Source organism: Ricinus communis, chromosome 9, assembly GCF_019578655.1.
Source record: "Ricinus communis isolate WT05 ecotype wild-type chromosome 9, ASM1957865v1, whole genome shotgun sequence".
Taxonomy (NCBI): domain Eukaryota; kingdom Viridiplantae; phylum Streptophyta; class Magnoliopsida; order Malpighiales; family Euphorbiaceae; genus Ricinus; species Ricinus communis.
This window is the reverse complement of record NC_063264.1, coordinates 27477504-27492489: the sequence shown is the minus strand read 5'-3', so window position 1 is coordinate 27492489 and position 14986 is coordinate 27477504. Positions and strand designations below refer to the sequence as shown.

The 14986-nt window shown below is 25.8% G+C and overlaps 1 protein-coding gene across 1 annotated transcript; it reads right to left on the bottom strand.

Moving 5' to 3' along the window:
* Positions 1-9051: 9051 nt before the first annotated feature.
* Positions 9052-10459, bottom strand: LOC8265317 (VQ motif-containing protein 19). Its single transcript, XM_002528211.4, has one exon. The coding sequence runs from the start codon at positions 9964-9966 to the stop codon at positions 9205-9207; it is 762 nt and encodes a 253-aa protein (XP_002528257.1). The 5' UTR covers positions 9967-10459; the 3' UTR covers positions 9052-9204.
* Positions 10460-14986: the final 4527 nt, after the last annotated feature.

Genomic DNA, 14986 nt, shown 5'->3' with positions numbered 1-14986 from the left:
TATTTTGAGGAGTCGTTGCTTCTCATGCTTGGCCTGACAAATTGAAGAGGAACCAAAATGTGCTTCTGTAGTTAGTCAGGAATCTCTGCTTCCACACAGGAATTCAATTTTTTGACACCCTGTTCCTTTTAAAAATTTCATGAATACAGAAGAGAAGGTGCTTCTAAGGCCAGTTTATGGCTCTTGAAACTTGTAGCTAATGTTTGTCCTGCCAGTGACTTACCTTGTTTACATAGTTTCTACCACTAAAGATTAACTTAAGCACATATATGAGAATTATAAGCATGGCTTTAAGTTAAAAACATAGAGCCTAATTGAAATCAGTTCTGTAAAATTTGTTTCAATAACAAAAATAAAAAATATTAGATTTTGAAAACTCTTGTGGTAAAAGAAAAGACAGGTAAATTAGTAATTTTTTCTAAAGTAAAGTAGGTTTATCATAAAAAAAACAAAAGAAGTCCATCTGTTTGATAAAGTTAATTGTAAGAGAAAAAAGCAATATTGGTTTCACTCTTTATGATATATGTTTTTTTAAATAAAAGAGGTATATATTTCACAGTTTAAAATTTTCAGTCTGAAAAGTTCAATTATTTTTATCTCAATTATTAGGGGTGATTACTATTTGTCTCTTGTGTTTTTTCAATTATATTAGTTACTCTTTAATATTTGGAAAATATTTTTTTTATTTTATAATTTTATATTAAAAACCCATTTCATTGTAAATTCTGTTAGGATATGGTCAATTAGGTTTTGTTTTATACTATTTGCTCCCATATTGTTTGTGTAATATATAAATTGCATTCTATATTTTATTTATTGTACTAAAATTTTCTTGCATTTTAAAAGTCAATACAATTAAAGATCTAAATTGATAAAAAATATAATTTGATCCTCCAAGTTTTTATCAAAGTTATAATTCTATTATAACAAAATAAAAATAATATCTATTTTATTTTAATAATTTAGTGTTAAATTATATAAATTTTCAATATTTTGATTGATATAAGTATTTTTAAGATATTTAGATTGTACCGAAATTGAATTATTGCTAAAATTTAGAGTAATTAAAGAGCACTAGTTATTAATTTTTGCATAAAAATTAGACAAGAGGGTTTTAGTAAAATAAATAAAGTATAAGAGGCAATTTGTATATTATATCAAAAATTAAGGGGTAAATAGTATAAAGTTAAATCTAGTTAACGGTTGTTTAATAAAAATTCTGCCAAAAAAAATTTCTAGTATAAAATTACAAAATAAAAAAATGAAAAAAATATTTTTAAATGTTAGAGGTTAATTAGTATAATATAAAAAATACAGAGAGCAAATAGTAATTACCCCTTATTATTATTATATTGTTTGTCTGACAATGTAGATTTAGAGCTCAATAGCTCATAATTTATTTTTTTACCATTAAATTATAGTTTAAAAGTCATTTATTTAATAAAATCAGTTTTAAGTCAAATAAAAAAGATGAAAATTTTTAATCAGTAAGGTATTTTCTTATCACTTGTTATAATTATATACATTTTTTTATCTGAAAAAGTCAATATACTAAAAGCTATAAAAAAGTAAAATTTCATAATATTTTTTGTACTTATCCTTAATTCTAAATCTGCTTTTTTAGTGCTAAACAACAATTTCAAGTATGTTTATACAATGTTTAAAGAAAGGAAAAAAAGGAGAGAAAAAACAGTTTAGAATCATGTAGGAAAGTGAGAAATGAGGAAAATTATTGAAAAGATTGGGGGGTTAATAATTGGAGAAATTATTACAAACCCTAAGATTCAAAGAACATAATTGAAATAAATCATATCAAGAAAAGCAGCACCAAATCAAAAGTTGACAATTAGTTTTTATTTTATTTTATTTTAACTGTGTAACATCAACAACAACAAGAGAGCATAAAAGAGTATATAGGAATGTCAAAATGCCCATTAATAATTCTCAAGAAAATGTGATTTTCTTTTATTTTTTTATTTTTTTTTATCTTTTTGGGCTGCTACTAATACTCTATTATCTCATCAATCACTATTTGGAAAAACAGAAGCAATTGTTGACATTCCTTGAGCAAGTTCTTTCACTGTTTTTTGCCCTAATTATTACTACTAATTATTATTCTGACCACTTTAATAGATATTATGCAAGTGATATAGAATCATATAATATTAAGATATTTATGATGGACCTACCACTACTAGACAAACTTCATTGATTGGTAATATGACTTGTTCAAAATTTAATGAGTCTTCATAAAAGGAAATTCTTTTGGGAAATTTCATTTGTTTTATTGTTCATCATTTTTGTGGGGGTTAGGTCATTTCTACCCCTTTGGCCATCATATTTATGTAAGTCTTATTTTTAATCTATGACTTTTCAATATTTAATCTTATTCATAAACATTTTAACAAGGTGATTATAATCCCTAATTGGGTGTTTTAAAATTGAAACACATCTTTAATAAAAAGAATGATGATAATAATAATAATAATAATCACATCTTCTTTTATCTTTTTTTAGGGTCTGTTACCTTGATGAAATTAAATTTTTTAAAGTTTTTAAGTCTTAAAACTTATAAATTTAGGATTTTTAAAATTGTTGTTCCTACTGCTAGAGATTTTAATTATCTATTTTTTTAAATTCATAAATTTACACTTATTTATAATATGAAAATTTTATATTTTAAGCTTTGAAATTTGATTCTATCATATGTGATTAAACTTGGTAATTAATGTTTGAATAATTTTAGCCTTTAATTTGAAATTAACGGCTTAAATTAATTAAAATCAGATATTTATTTATTGGATAATAAAATTTAAATCATTCATTTTGAATTAAATAGTTGAGATTTTATTGAATTGGTTTTATCATTTTTATTCAAATATTATAGGATCTTTATTATAATCACATATGGAGTTTAAAAATTTTAACTCTAAGAGGAGACTTTTTAAAATTTATTTTATGTTGGTTTTTAAAAAATTTAACCTTTTATCTTAAATTGTTTGAAAATAGATTAAATTTCATAAAATTCATATGATTTATAATTTCAACTTTAAATCTCTATTCAAGAACGAATTCTATGAAATTTTTAATTATGATTTAATGTATTAATCTATAATATATAAATATATTTATTAAAGATGAAACAAAAAGAATGACTTAATCACAGCTTGTCACGTAAAATTACTAAAACATGACATTTGTTACTTTTTTTTATTAATTTTAATAATAATAATTTTTCAATTTAAATTTATATATGTATCTTTTTTGTATATATTATCTCTTGCTATGTTACAAAATCTTACTTTAAACTTAATTATTCATTTGATATTTTTATTTTTATTTTTATTTACTATTTTAAGTTCATTAATAAATTGTGTTTTTTCTATAGTTTAATTACTTTCATTTAAATTTAAAATTTACATTCATCTATAGCTTTTATTTATTCTTTTTTAATGATTTTTATTTATTAATTATAGGAAAAAATTTAAACATTATATAATTTTATAATACTTTATGATTTCTACTTACAAATACCTTAAAGAAGGAAAAAGAAAAATTTTAATAAAAATATATTAAAGCTGTTTAAGTTTTTTTTTTTAAAACCGCATCGACTCCTTTTTTTTTTTTTTGTCTCTATGCTTCTATATTTCAGTTTTATTTTTTTACTTTTATTTATTTTATATTACTAAAATTTAATTAGTAATAAATATTTAATTGTATATGTTCATGCATATTTTATATTGTCAACAAAATTAGAGCTTAAATATGATTTTTTATTTATTTATGTTTTACATTTCATAAATTCTCACATTACTTATTTTAGTTTTCAATATTCAAGTTAATAATATATAAATTGAATGAATAGAATCGAATTAGTTAAAACAGACTCGAAGCGACTCAAAACCAAGAGACTAGTTCAAGATTGGTTTTTTCTCAGCTGGAATCGGAACTAACAATTCCAATTTATACTCGTAAAATAAATAATTTATTTTAATTTTTTAAAAATTGGTTAGAAGCAACTGGAATTGAAACTGTAAAATGGAACCAGCCTGTTTATTTCCACAATATCTACTTTTATATATGCTAGGATAGTTATTATATTTATATTTCACGTACAAACTAATATCAATATAAAATATTTAATATATAATCTATTAATTATGTAATTTATATTAGAAATTATAATAATTTAAATAGATATTGACTAATATAATTATTATATAAGGTATAATAAATTTAACTATAAATATGAATTTAAAATTTAATTTATAAATAAAAATATATAATTTATCAATAAAATATTTAATTAAATCCTGCGCAAAGCGCGAGTGTTAAACTAGTTTTAATTATAAATAGATACTATATATGTGACAGTCTGGTCCAGAGAAACGGTCCGATGAGAGCAGAAAGTGGACATCGGGGCAAAGATAGGATGTCTGGTAGGCTTCTAGAATGACAGCACTCTAAGGCACAGGGATACATGAATAAATCAAATTGCATATTGAAATGGGACGGGGAATGGTTGATTCATATATGTAAAGAGTTGGAACTAATAACATAATACACCTTTGGGTTGTTTGGCCGTAGAGTTGTAGAAACTCTGAAATTAAACGTGTTTGGTTCAGAAAAATTTCAGAATAAGGAACTACCCATTCAGGATAGAAGATCTCCTCAAAAGTTCTCGAATCTACCAATGGTTGAGATTTTTCTTTTAGCATATTAAAAAAAGTATTTTAACAAAAATATTTTCTTTTAATTCGACATTGTTGCTCAAAAAATCACATTTGTGCGTTTTGATTTTTGCTAGTTTGGTATTTCATTTTTTTTTTAATCAAGTATCTCAACTCTCTTACTACTATATATTTCAGTGCTTTTGGATATTTTACCCTAACCGAGGTGCTGACTCAGCAAAAACAAGACCCATATCTCTAAATAAGCAAGCCACATCAGATGACATGTAATCACTTCGTATTAATTGACCAACATGCTCCACACCATTCTTCTTCTTCTTCTTCTTCTTGTTATTTTTCTTCTTCTACTACTTTCAAATTAATGTCAATTTCTAACTCTGAATTGGAATTCAATATGCTAAAATATAAAAATAAAATAAATGAAATAGTTGCACATGTAATAATTTAAAAAGACTATCAAGTAAGAGAGACTGGATGCATATAGAGAATAAATAATGCTTGAGAATCGGAACGAACCAGAGGTCTTCCAATAGTAAAGTAATTCCTATTTAAAAGGAAACATTGGAGAAAGCAGTGAAAAAAAAAAACATAAGGAACGCCAATATGGAATTATAATATTAATAACTCCATTAAAAGAGATAAAAGGGAGAAAGAGCGAGCAAGAAAGCTAGAGCCAGTTTAGATGTTCAATTATGGAGATTTTTTTATCATTCAAAGTGTGTGAGATAGTGTAATAAGGTGACTGGTTAGAATTTGGAGGAATCAAGAAGATTGGATGGCTAAGGTTTTCAAGGAAGAAGAAGACAATAAATACTATTTTCAATTTCCTAAATAAGAGTGTTTTTATCTTTTAGTAATTTTCGTTTTGCCATTAAAATCTAATTCAAAAAATAAATCGGCCCGCTTTGTCTATATTATTTATAAAAATATAAACTCTTTTTTTGCTCGGTCTGCGTTATTATAACAGTAGATCGGTCAAAAATATGAAAATGTATAGTAATTAAAAGAATTAAGATAATTAAAAAAGAAAATATTAAAACACTAAAATAAAAAAAATAAAATCAAAAAGTTGAAACACCATTGTTACAATCTTACCTTCTCAAAATCACTTGTAAGATTATAGTTTTATAAAAAAGAAGTGGCCAGTTAACTCCTTGAATGATAAAAGGAAGAAAACACAAAGACATAACAACTTACTTATTGTGCATATACACTAATATGTGTTACATTTGTGTATGATTTTAGTTTAGAATAAAGAAACCCACATATAGAAAAGCAAGCAATTCTTAGCATGAAGGTGGTCTCAGCTAATATGTGAAGAACAACATCTTCCCCAAAATGAGAAAAAACAGTCTCTTCTAGTTGGGTGCTTATTTCTTCTTCTTCTTCTTCTTCTTTTTTTTTTTTTTTTTTTTTTTTTTTTTTTTGTGCTAAGAAGTTTCAATCCCTAAAGAGTCAAAATGATATTTCTGTTTGTTTGTTTTCTTCTCATCTTTCCTACTTAGTTCCAAAGTAGGATTATATTGATTAGTCTAAATGAAGAAAGGACCTTTGTCAGGCAAGTTCACCAATTGGGAACTAAAAGAGCTACTCAACTTGCATCTAAATTAATATCAAAACAAGAATAAATAAATAAAATGATCTTGACGGTTCTTTGTCTATGCATTGACCAATTACTCATATATATATATATATATATATATATATATATATATATATATATTAGAATGACTTTTACGTAATTATAAGAAATTTCAGTCTCAAATTAGGCTATTTGTAGATAAAAATAAATTTTATATTATAATAAATTATAAATTTTTAAATCCCATCTTAAAAATATTTCTCTATAAAATAATATATATATATATATATATATATATATATATTTAAAAAATATATATTATATTATATTTTTTCTTACTGTATTATTATAGTCTCATTAATTTTATTTGTATAATACAATAAGATATTAAACTATCTTATCTTTAGTTACTATCGTTTCACCATCAAGATTAAATATTAGTTCAAAAGAAAAATTTTAGCACTTAATTCTCTATTAAATTTTAATAACTTTTTTATAGTTATAATTTTTTTTAGTTGACTATAAAGAAATTTTGTTATATATTAACAGAGTAAAACATGTTATTGCATTTTTTCTCTTATATTTTTTTTAATTCTTTTAGCTATTTGTGGTATATTGTAATCTATTATAAAATAAGTGACGCATGAAAAATAGATATATAATATAAAATACAATTTAGTCTTTTATTATTTAAATATAATATATTCATAACACATATTACTCATTCAATAATTAAGAAAGAATTATTGAAAAACCATTTTCTGTGTATTTAATTTAATAAGAACTTGTCTACTTGTCTCCTACAAGTCAAGAAGATACTATATTATTTTATAAGCAAATACTTTTTTAAATTTTAATTTTAATATTATATTTATTATTGAATTTAATTTTAATCTTTAACGAATTTATCAACAAAATTTGTTGATGTGTCGTAATCTTCGATGGTAATAAAAAAAATCAATTTTAGAGTTGATGACTTATCCTATTACTTAAATATTATCGTTTAAACATACAAAATAATTTTTTATTTTTTAAACTTTTGAGTTTTGTTAATTTTATATACTTAAAATTATAATATTTTAATAATAAAAATACTAACTCACACCATATTAAAAAATTTAATAATAATTTCATCGAAAACTAAAATTGAAATTAATATCAAGATTAAAAATTTAATAACTCATACTAAATTTAAAAACGAGTATAAATTACAAAATTATTTCGACAATTAAACCTAATATAAACCATGTCTTACTTTCTCATTATCTAAATATAAGACACTCACAATGCAGTCCGTATTACTCATTCAATAATTAAGTAGGAATACACTAAGAATACCCAGTTAACTTTGCCTTTTCTTTTCCTTCATTATCAAACATCATCATATTAATTTTCTCTGTTTTTTTGAAAACCATTTTTTTTTTTTGTGTATATTATTTTATAAGAACTTGTCTACTTGTTTCATACAAGTCAAGAAAATGCTGCATTATATTAGCAAAAATGAAATTTAAAAGAAGAAGAAGAAAGAAAAAGGAAAATACTAAACCCGAATCTGCATATATTATATAGCAGCTCCAAGTTATAGGAAAGGACAATAACTTCACTACCTTCTTGATGAAAAGAAACAAATGAGATGGGCCATTGATTTCTTTTATTCATATAGTTTCTTAAATACTTTATACATTATGTCAGATATCCAAAATCTAAGAGCATTCCTCTCTCCAATACTAAGATGATGGCCACTCAAGAATCTAAATTCTGATGATCACACTACTGCTACAATATCTTCTATCAAAGATTCAGTCAGTAGCCAACACTTATCCAGGAGTCAGGAGAGATCATTACATCTTCTGAATCATATAGAAAATTATGGAATTCCCCATTTGAGAATAAGAAAAAGAAAAAAAAAGAAGAGAAACTTACAAGGAAGAAAAGGAAAAAGCAGTGTAACTAAAAGCTAGCAACAGCTTTAGTTTCTGGTTACATGCTTTCCTAGTGCAAAATACAGCTTTTGTTATGTGATTAATGACTCCATTAGTATATTGAAATCAGAAGGACAAAGATTTTATACAAAAGGGTTAGTAGTCATTATAAAGATTGATCCAATGTAACCAAAAAGAAAAAATAGCGGGGAAAAAGAAAAGAGGAAATGTTTTATAGCAGTAGATAAGTCAATAATAAAGATGATAAAAAATCTTGTCATGAACTTGTTAACCATTGATTTGTGGGCCATTCTAAGACAAAATATATACTCTACTTATGAGAGCTTTATTAACATTTTAAAAGTACAACTTGACTTTTGATGGAAGTTAGTACATTGCCTACATGGTTTAACATCTTTAGACAACATAGCCATTCCCAGCAAGTTGAACTTATCTACCATTAGTATCTGTAAATGTAACTTTCCCTCAGTCCTGGGCCTCCTCACACTTGACTAGCATTTAGTATAAACTTATTGGCAAGATTAACTTTATTAACTATTGTTTCAAATGTGTATTTACATTCACATAACAGAAGAAATAAGATAACAAAGAGAAGATGAAGACATTCGGATGATCATATATGTTAATTAGGTGCACTGAAAATTTCTTGAAATTCAGTCCATGGAGCACACATACACAAAGTCAGAAGATAAAAGATTCAAATTTCCAGTTTCATATGAATATATAGTACTATCAAAAATGAAAATTGCCTAAATTATTTTGTCTCATTAAAGTAGTACTCAAAAAAAGGAATTAAAAGAGAAACACACACTCAAAAGAAAGAAAGAAAGAAAGCTAAAAAAGACTTTACCATATATATATATAATATATATAATGAAAAGAAAGAGAGATCAAATTGTACAGTTAAAAACCAAATATCTTTGCCTCTCTCAACCTCTCAAAACCATCCAAAACACAACAATATCCATATATATTATCCTGAAGAAAATCAAGAACCTGAAACTTTTGGTGAGGTAACAGGAAAAAGTGGCAACAGTTGAGGCTCAGAATCTCTAGGAGTAGAAATAGGAGATGGATGCAAGTAAAACCCTTTCTCTGCAATAGCTCTTTCTTCCTCTGAAGATGAATTTCCTAAAGATGGAGAGCTCTTGTTAAAAGGGTCTTCAATATTCAATGGAGTAACTGGACTAAGTGTCAACTTAGGGAAGTCGAGCAAACTTGGAGACAAGATCTCTTGCTTGTTGTTTCTTGGGGAGAAATTGTTAGTGTTGCTGTTATTATTATTACCAAAACTAGGCAATAAAGTGTTGATCATGAGACTGTTCTTAAGGTTGTAATTGTTTCTTCTCTCATAGAGCTTGAAACTGTTGTTTTGCTGCTGTTGTTTCTTTGGAGTGGTTTTGATAGGTGGGATTGTGAAGTTCCTTGTTGTGGCTGTTGCTGTTGAGGAAGAAGAAGTGGGTGTCAGTGGTGGATCTTGAGGTGTCCTTGAAGCTTGTTTTGCTGTCTCAGTTGAGCCAGTGAGCATTTGAACAACTTGTTTGAAAGTAGAAGTGTCTGCTTGGACAAAGGTTGTTGGGTAAGGGTTAGTAGAGTCAGATCTGGATATGGGTATTGGAGTGAGTGGTGGGGTGTGAATTAATTGGACCCCATTACTGTTATTGTTGTTGCTGCTGCTGCTTCCATTGCTGTGTGGAGAGTTTATTGGAGATGGGTTTCTATTTTCTTGAATTCTTGTTGTAGTTTCCATTGCTTCCCTATAGCTAAGACCTTTTCTTTCCTTCACTACCACCACAAAGAAACAGAGAGAGCAAGAAACAAAGATATGAACTTTTCAAATTTTCTTTTTCTTTTTTGCTTTTGGGTGTTGTTGGGTGTTGATGGAGGAGTGAAAAACAAGGCTTTGATGAGGAATGAAGAGGAGGAAAAAGAGAAAGAGAGAGAGAGGGTAAAGGGTAATGCTTAATTATTATTATTATATTTGTGTTTGTTTTGTTGTACTTGTGCCCCAAAAAACATATTTCTATAGTGTGTCACTCTTTTTCTTTTTATCTATGTTTTGGGGCATCTGTCTCTCTCTCACAATTGAATTTGTATACTTATTATTGGGTGTGACTGACTGGCTAGGAGGAATGCAAATAGGCTAAAAGAAAACTTAATAAAAAAAAAAAAAAACTGTATTGGGATTATTTATGAAGAATGGAAGGGCATTGGGTTTGGGTGTGTTTGGAATTTCTTTTTTGGGGGCAACAGCATCTATGCCATCAGTAGTAAAGCCAAGTCTTTATAGGAATCAATATATGTGTACACATATTCATATATATATATATATATATATAGACATATGAGATTTTTATGTGTGTGTTGTGTGTGAGGGGCATTGACTTCAGAGCCCTGACTAGAAGATGGACTGATGTGTGATGGGATTGGAGATGGAAAGGTGACATTTGATCAGAAACAAACCATAACCATAGCCATAGCCATAGCCATAGCCATAGCCATTCATTCATTCATTTTTATTATTCGTCCCCCAAGGGACTTTCTTTCTTTCTTTCTTTCTTTCTTTGGTCTCTCCACTCTCTACCCATATCAAGAATGATACAAGGGTACAAAAGTGTCTGGCGCGTGTCTCTCAATCTCCAACATCAAACATATGTCTCTTTTTCTCACTTTTCACCTCTCTAAATTTTACCTCCACTTAAAAGTTCTTGTGTTTAATTTATTCTCTCCTCTCAATAATAATAATAATAATTCACTCTCAATTTAGATTCTTTTATTAAAGATATTAATTTCTATCATTATTATATTAAATTTATGTAAAAACTATAATTTCAAAGTATAAAAAATAAAAATTAATTATATGTGATAATATCAGTATTAATTAAATAAAAAGTATTTTAAACAATTAATTACCAAATTAATAATCTAAAAAAACTATGAACTATAATTCCCAATTTCATTAATTATTTAATGTGTGATGTATATCATTTCTTTTATTATATTCTTGGATTAATGGAGGCAAATCCCATCTATAGGTATCTAATCTTTTCAATTTATTTCATTTCATTTAGTCTTTAAATATTCATTAAATTCTGAGGAAACTTCTTATATTTTATTTTAATTATTTTCAGTATTCTCATCTAAATTTTAATAAAAAACATATATAAAAATACTATTACTGGGAGTGAGTATAAAAAATTATGTCAATAACGACAACCAACCTTTTAAAATTGCCACATTATATATATTTTTTAAAAATCTAAAATTCTAAAAGAAATCTGTAATTTGCTTATTTTGTCTTTTAAAAAAGTTCTTATTCTCTTCTCTTTCTTATCTAATGATAAAAATATATAGTCCTAAGATTTTAATGTAGAATGATGCTTTAATCTTAGATTATTATATTTTATTTATTTAAATATTTTACGCCTTATTTTCATGCAATCTTCAAAAATTGTTGAAATCATTATTTCTCATTGAAATTCAAAGTCACAATGATGATCTTACTTTTGTTTTTACAAACCAGTTTGTCTTAATAATTGCCAATCTCTGAAGGATATTCACAAAGAGGACATAGTGAAAGATCTTATATTCTTTTAGAAGGTCTTTTTTTTTTTAATACTTACAACATTACTTCTCTTAGTACATTAAAATATTGGAATTAGATTTATTTTTGAAAGAAAAAAGATAAATTCTCTTAAAATTTAATTAAGTAAAATACTGCGTAAATTTATAAATAAAGATATTAATTTAAACATTGATAGATGACATAATAATAATAATATTATTATTATTATTATTTGTTTATTGCTGTTAAACATAAGATGGATAAAATATTGTGACAATGGAAGAATGATTGATCCTTTCACCTGTTGAATAATATATTAGTTTGAAAAGAAAGATTGCATTTACACCCTTTTTACTTTCCTTTTAGTTTTAAATGTTTCATTTGGAGAATTACTTCTCACACCAAAAGATAATGTTAAGTTTTAACCATCAATAAGAGACCTCAATTATGCACCAAATAAAAAAAAGTAAGGTTAAGGAGTTCTTTCAATAACAGTAGAAAAACTGAACCCTTTTTTAGATACATTGTAGCTAGGGTTTCATTGTATAACAACCACAGACATTTTAGGGCAGATAAGATCAGTCACCTATATTGAAAAGAAAGAAGTGAGTTGTGCCACCAATTGAGATATAAAGATAGGGAAAACATAATAACAACCCTATTTTTCATTTTCTTTCTTTTTCCCCAAGAAAAATTTAAAAAAAAAAAAATTATGTGACATCATTTTATGGCTTTAAATACACAAATTTTATTTTTCATAAAAAATAAAATTTTTATAAAAAAATAATTTAGACTAATAACACTTTCCAATTTTTATTCTTGTGTTTTTTTACTTTCACTATAAAACTGATAAATTACCACTAATATTAATAAAAAAAACTCGAATTATAAACTTTTGTGATTCTCACAATTAAAAATGTCAAATGCTGAATCAATGATTGTATTTGTAGTTCTAAAATTTGCACTCACATAATTAAACAATAGTTAGATTCCTAATAGAATTTCATAAACATGGTATTGATTGGTTTAGCTAGAATTGTACATAGAAAAAAATCCTAAAAAGTAATAATTGTAGATGGAAGAAACATATATAAATTTAATAACAAAATGATCATAAGAAAGTATGGCACTAAACTCTTAAATTATTTAATTAATGGGAAAGAATGGTTATAAAAAAACCAAGTAATTTTATAATAGCTTTTACAAGTATGTGAATCTGTTCCATTCCAAAATATAATTATCATACCATTAAAAGCAAATCTTTAGATTCTGTATTTTCTTTAACATAGAATTTAATTTTTCATAATGTTTTGTTCTTGATTCACATTATCTAGAGATTTCTGATCATAGTTTATAAAAAAATAAAATAAAATTCAAAAGAGAATCAAATTCTCATTTATATTGGAAATCATTTATTATTTATTATAAATTATTTTTTTTAAAGAAATTGAAGAAGAAAAAACTAGAGGGAAAATTAAAGAAAGGGTGGGGGGACCAAAACTCCATTAGACACCAATGCTGCTGAAAAAGGGGATCAAAGTTCTTTCATAACCAAAATCATTATGTCTGGTTTGTGGAGTTCTTAACAAACTCCATTTATATTGCAAAAGCCATTAATTACCTTTTAAGTTGTAAAATAATTTTCACTTTTGATATTTATTTATTTTTTTAATTATTATTTTGATTAAACCTCAGTAAGACACCTTGCAAAAGGTGTGGCTGATTGAACATTCAATACTAAGATGGCATATATGCTAACTGCAAATTCTTTGATGTACTATCTTGCAAGTTGATATTCAATGTTTCCTCCCTGTAATATCAATTAAGATATCAAATTTCTATCCTGAAATTACAAAAAAAAAAAAAAAAAGAATACTAGTATTAATTTTTACTTGAGGAGATTTTAATCCCAAATTAGTTGATGGATCTGATTCTTCTTGTTAATGCCATATCTTCATAAAGATCAAAAACTCTATACACTAATTGATGTATTGATTTGTTTCTTTTTGTTGTATACTCAAGCAAAATGTTGATTTATAAAAGGACTCAAACTTAAGATTTAAGTTAAGATACGCAGCTACCGCCGGAATCGGCCGGACTAATCTTATGGGTATTACTTAATTAGGGTTTGGTCTTCAGAAACTGTGAGAGTATCAGTGCATTTGCTACTCTATAGCTCTATCTCTTTGTATATATCTGAGGAGACATATAAAATGGAATTGATGAGTTTTAATAGAAGTGTCATTGTAACTTTTAGGTTGTTAATTAAGAAGGCAATGAGGTTAATCCTCACATGAATACAAAAAAAACATAGCAAGTGAATTAATCTTTTACTAATAACGAATGGAGTTAAAACTTAACAGTGAATATGATAAATATTGTAAAAAATAGATGACTAACACGTATTCAGTCTAAATGATTTATATTTAAATACTAAATGAGCGGTGCATATTTTAAATATTTAATAATTATAAGTATATGTTTCCTCGTCTCTAGGTTTATTGTCCTGATGAAGTAGGTCCAAGAGACAAACATTGACAGCAAGAAATCTTTTTATTTTTTTTTATTTTTTAGATAATGGGATCTTTCACCATATCTTCAGGTTCATTGAAGATGAATGATTGCTTTGAGAATGACTGAGTGAGTGGCTGGTTTTGCTTGCTTTGCTCCCTCAGTTTCGGCTGCAGATAACATTTCAGTGTCAAATTTTAATCATCATTCATGAATTTGAACTGTATTAATCTCTTCTTCTTCTTCTTCTTTGTTTAGGTATAGGGCTAGTTTTAAGTTACAACCTGCAACTGCCTGCTCTCTCTTCTTGTTAATTGTAATATTTCAACTTGTAATTGGACATTTGGTTTGTACATCCCTCTCTTCTACTATAGCTTTCCATGATGAGTTCATTATACTTAATTTTAAGGGTTGAGATTTTTAGTTTGATATTTTCTATCCCTCAATGTGGTGGGTTATTATTTATTTTATAAAAAAAAAACTCTTTTTTCTTCAATACATTAATATAGTAACATGTTAATTATATATATTGTTAATAAATAAATAAATTAAAATGCATTTGATGCTAAATCTAAGAAAAGTAAGAATATTGGACTTCTATTATTATATATTTATATGAGTTCTTTAAAATATATTTCAATTGCTTTCACTATTGCATTGAACAATGTCAATAACAAGATCAACCATAATTTTA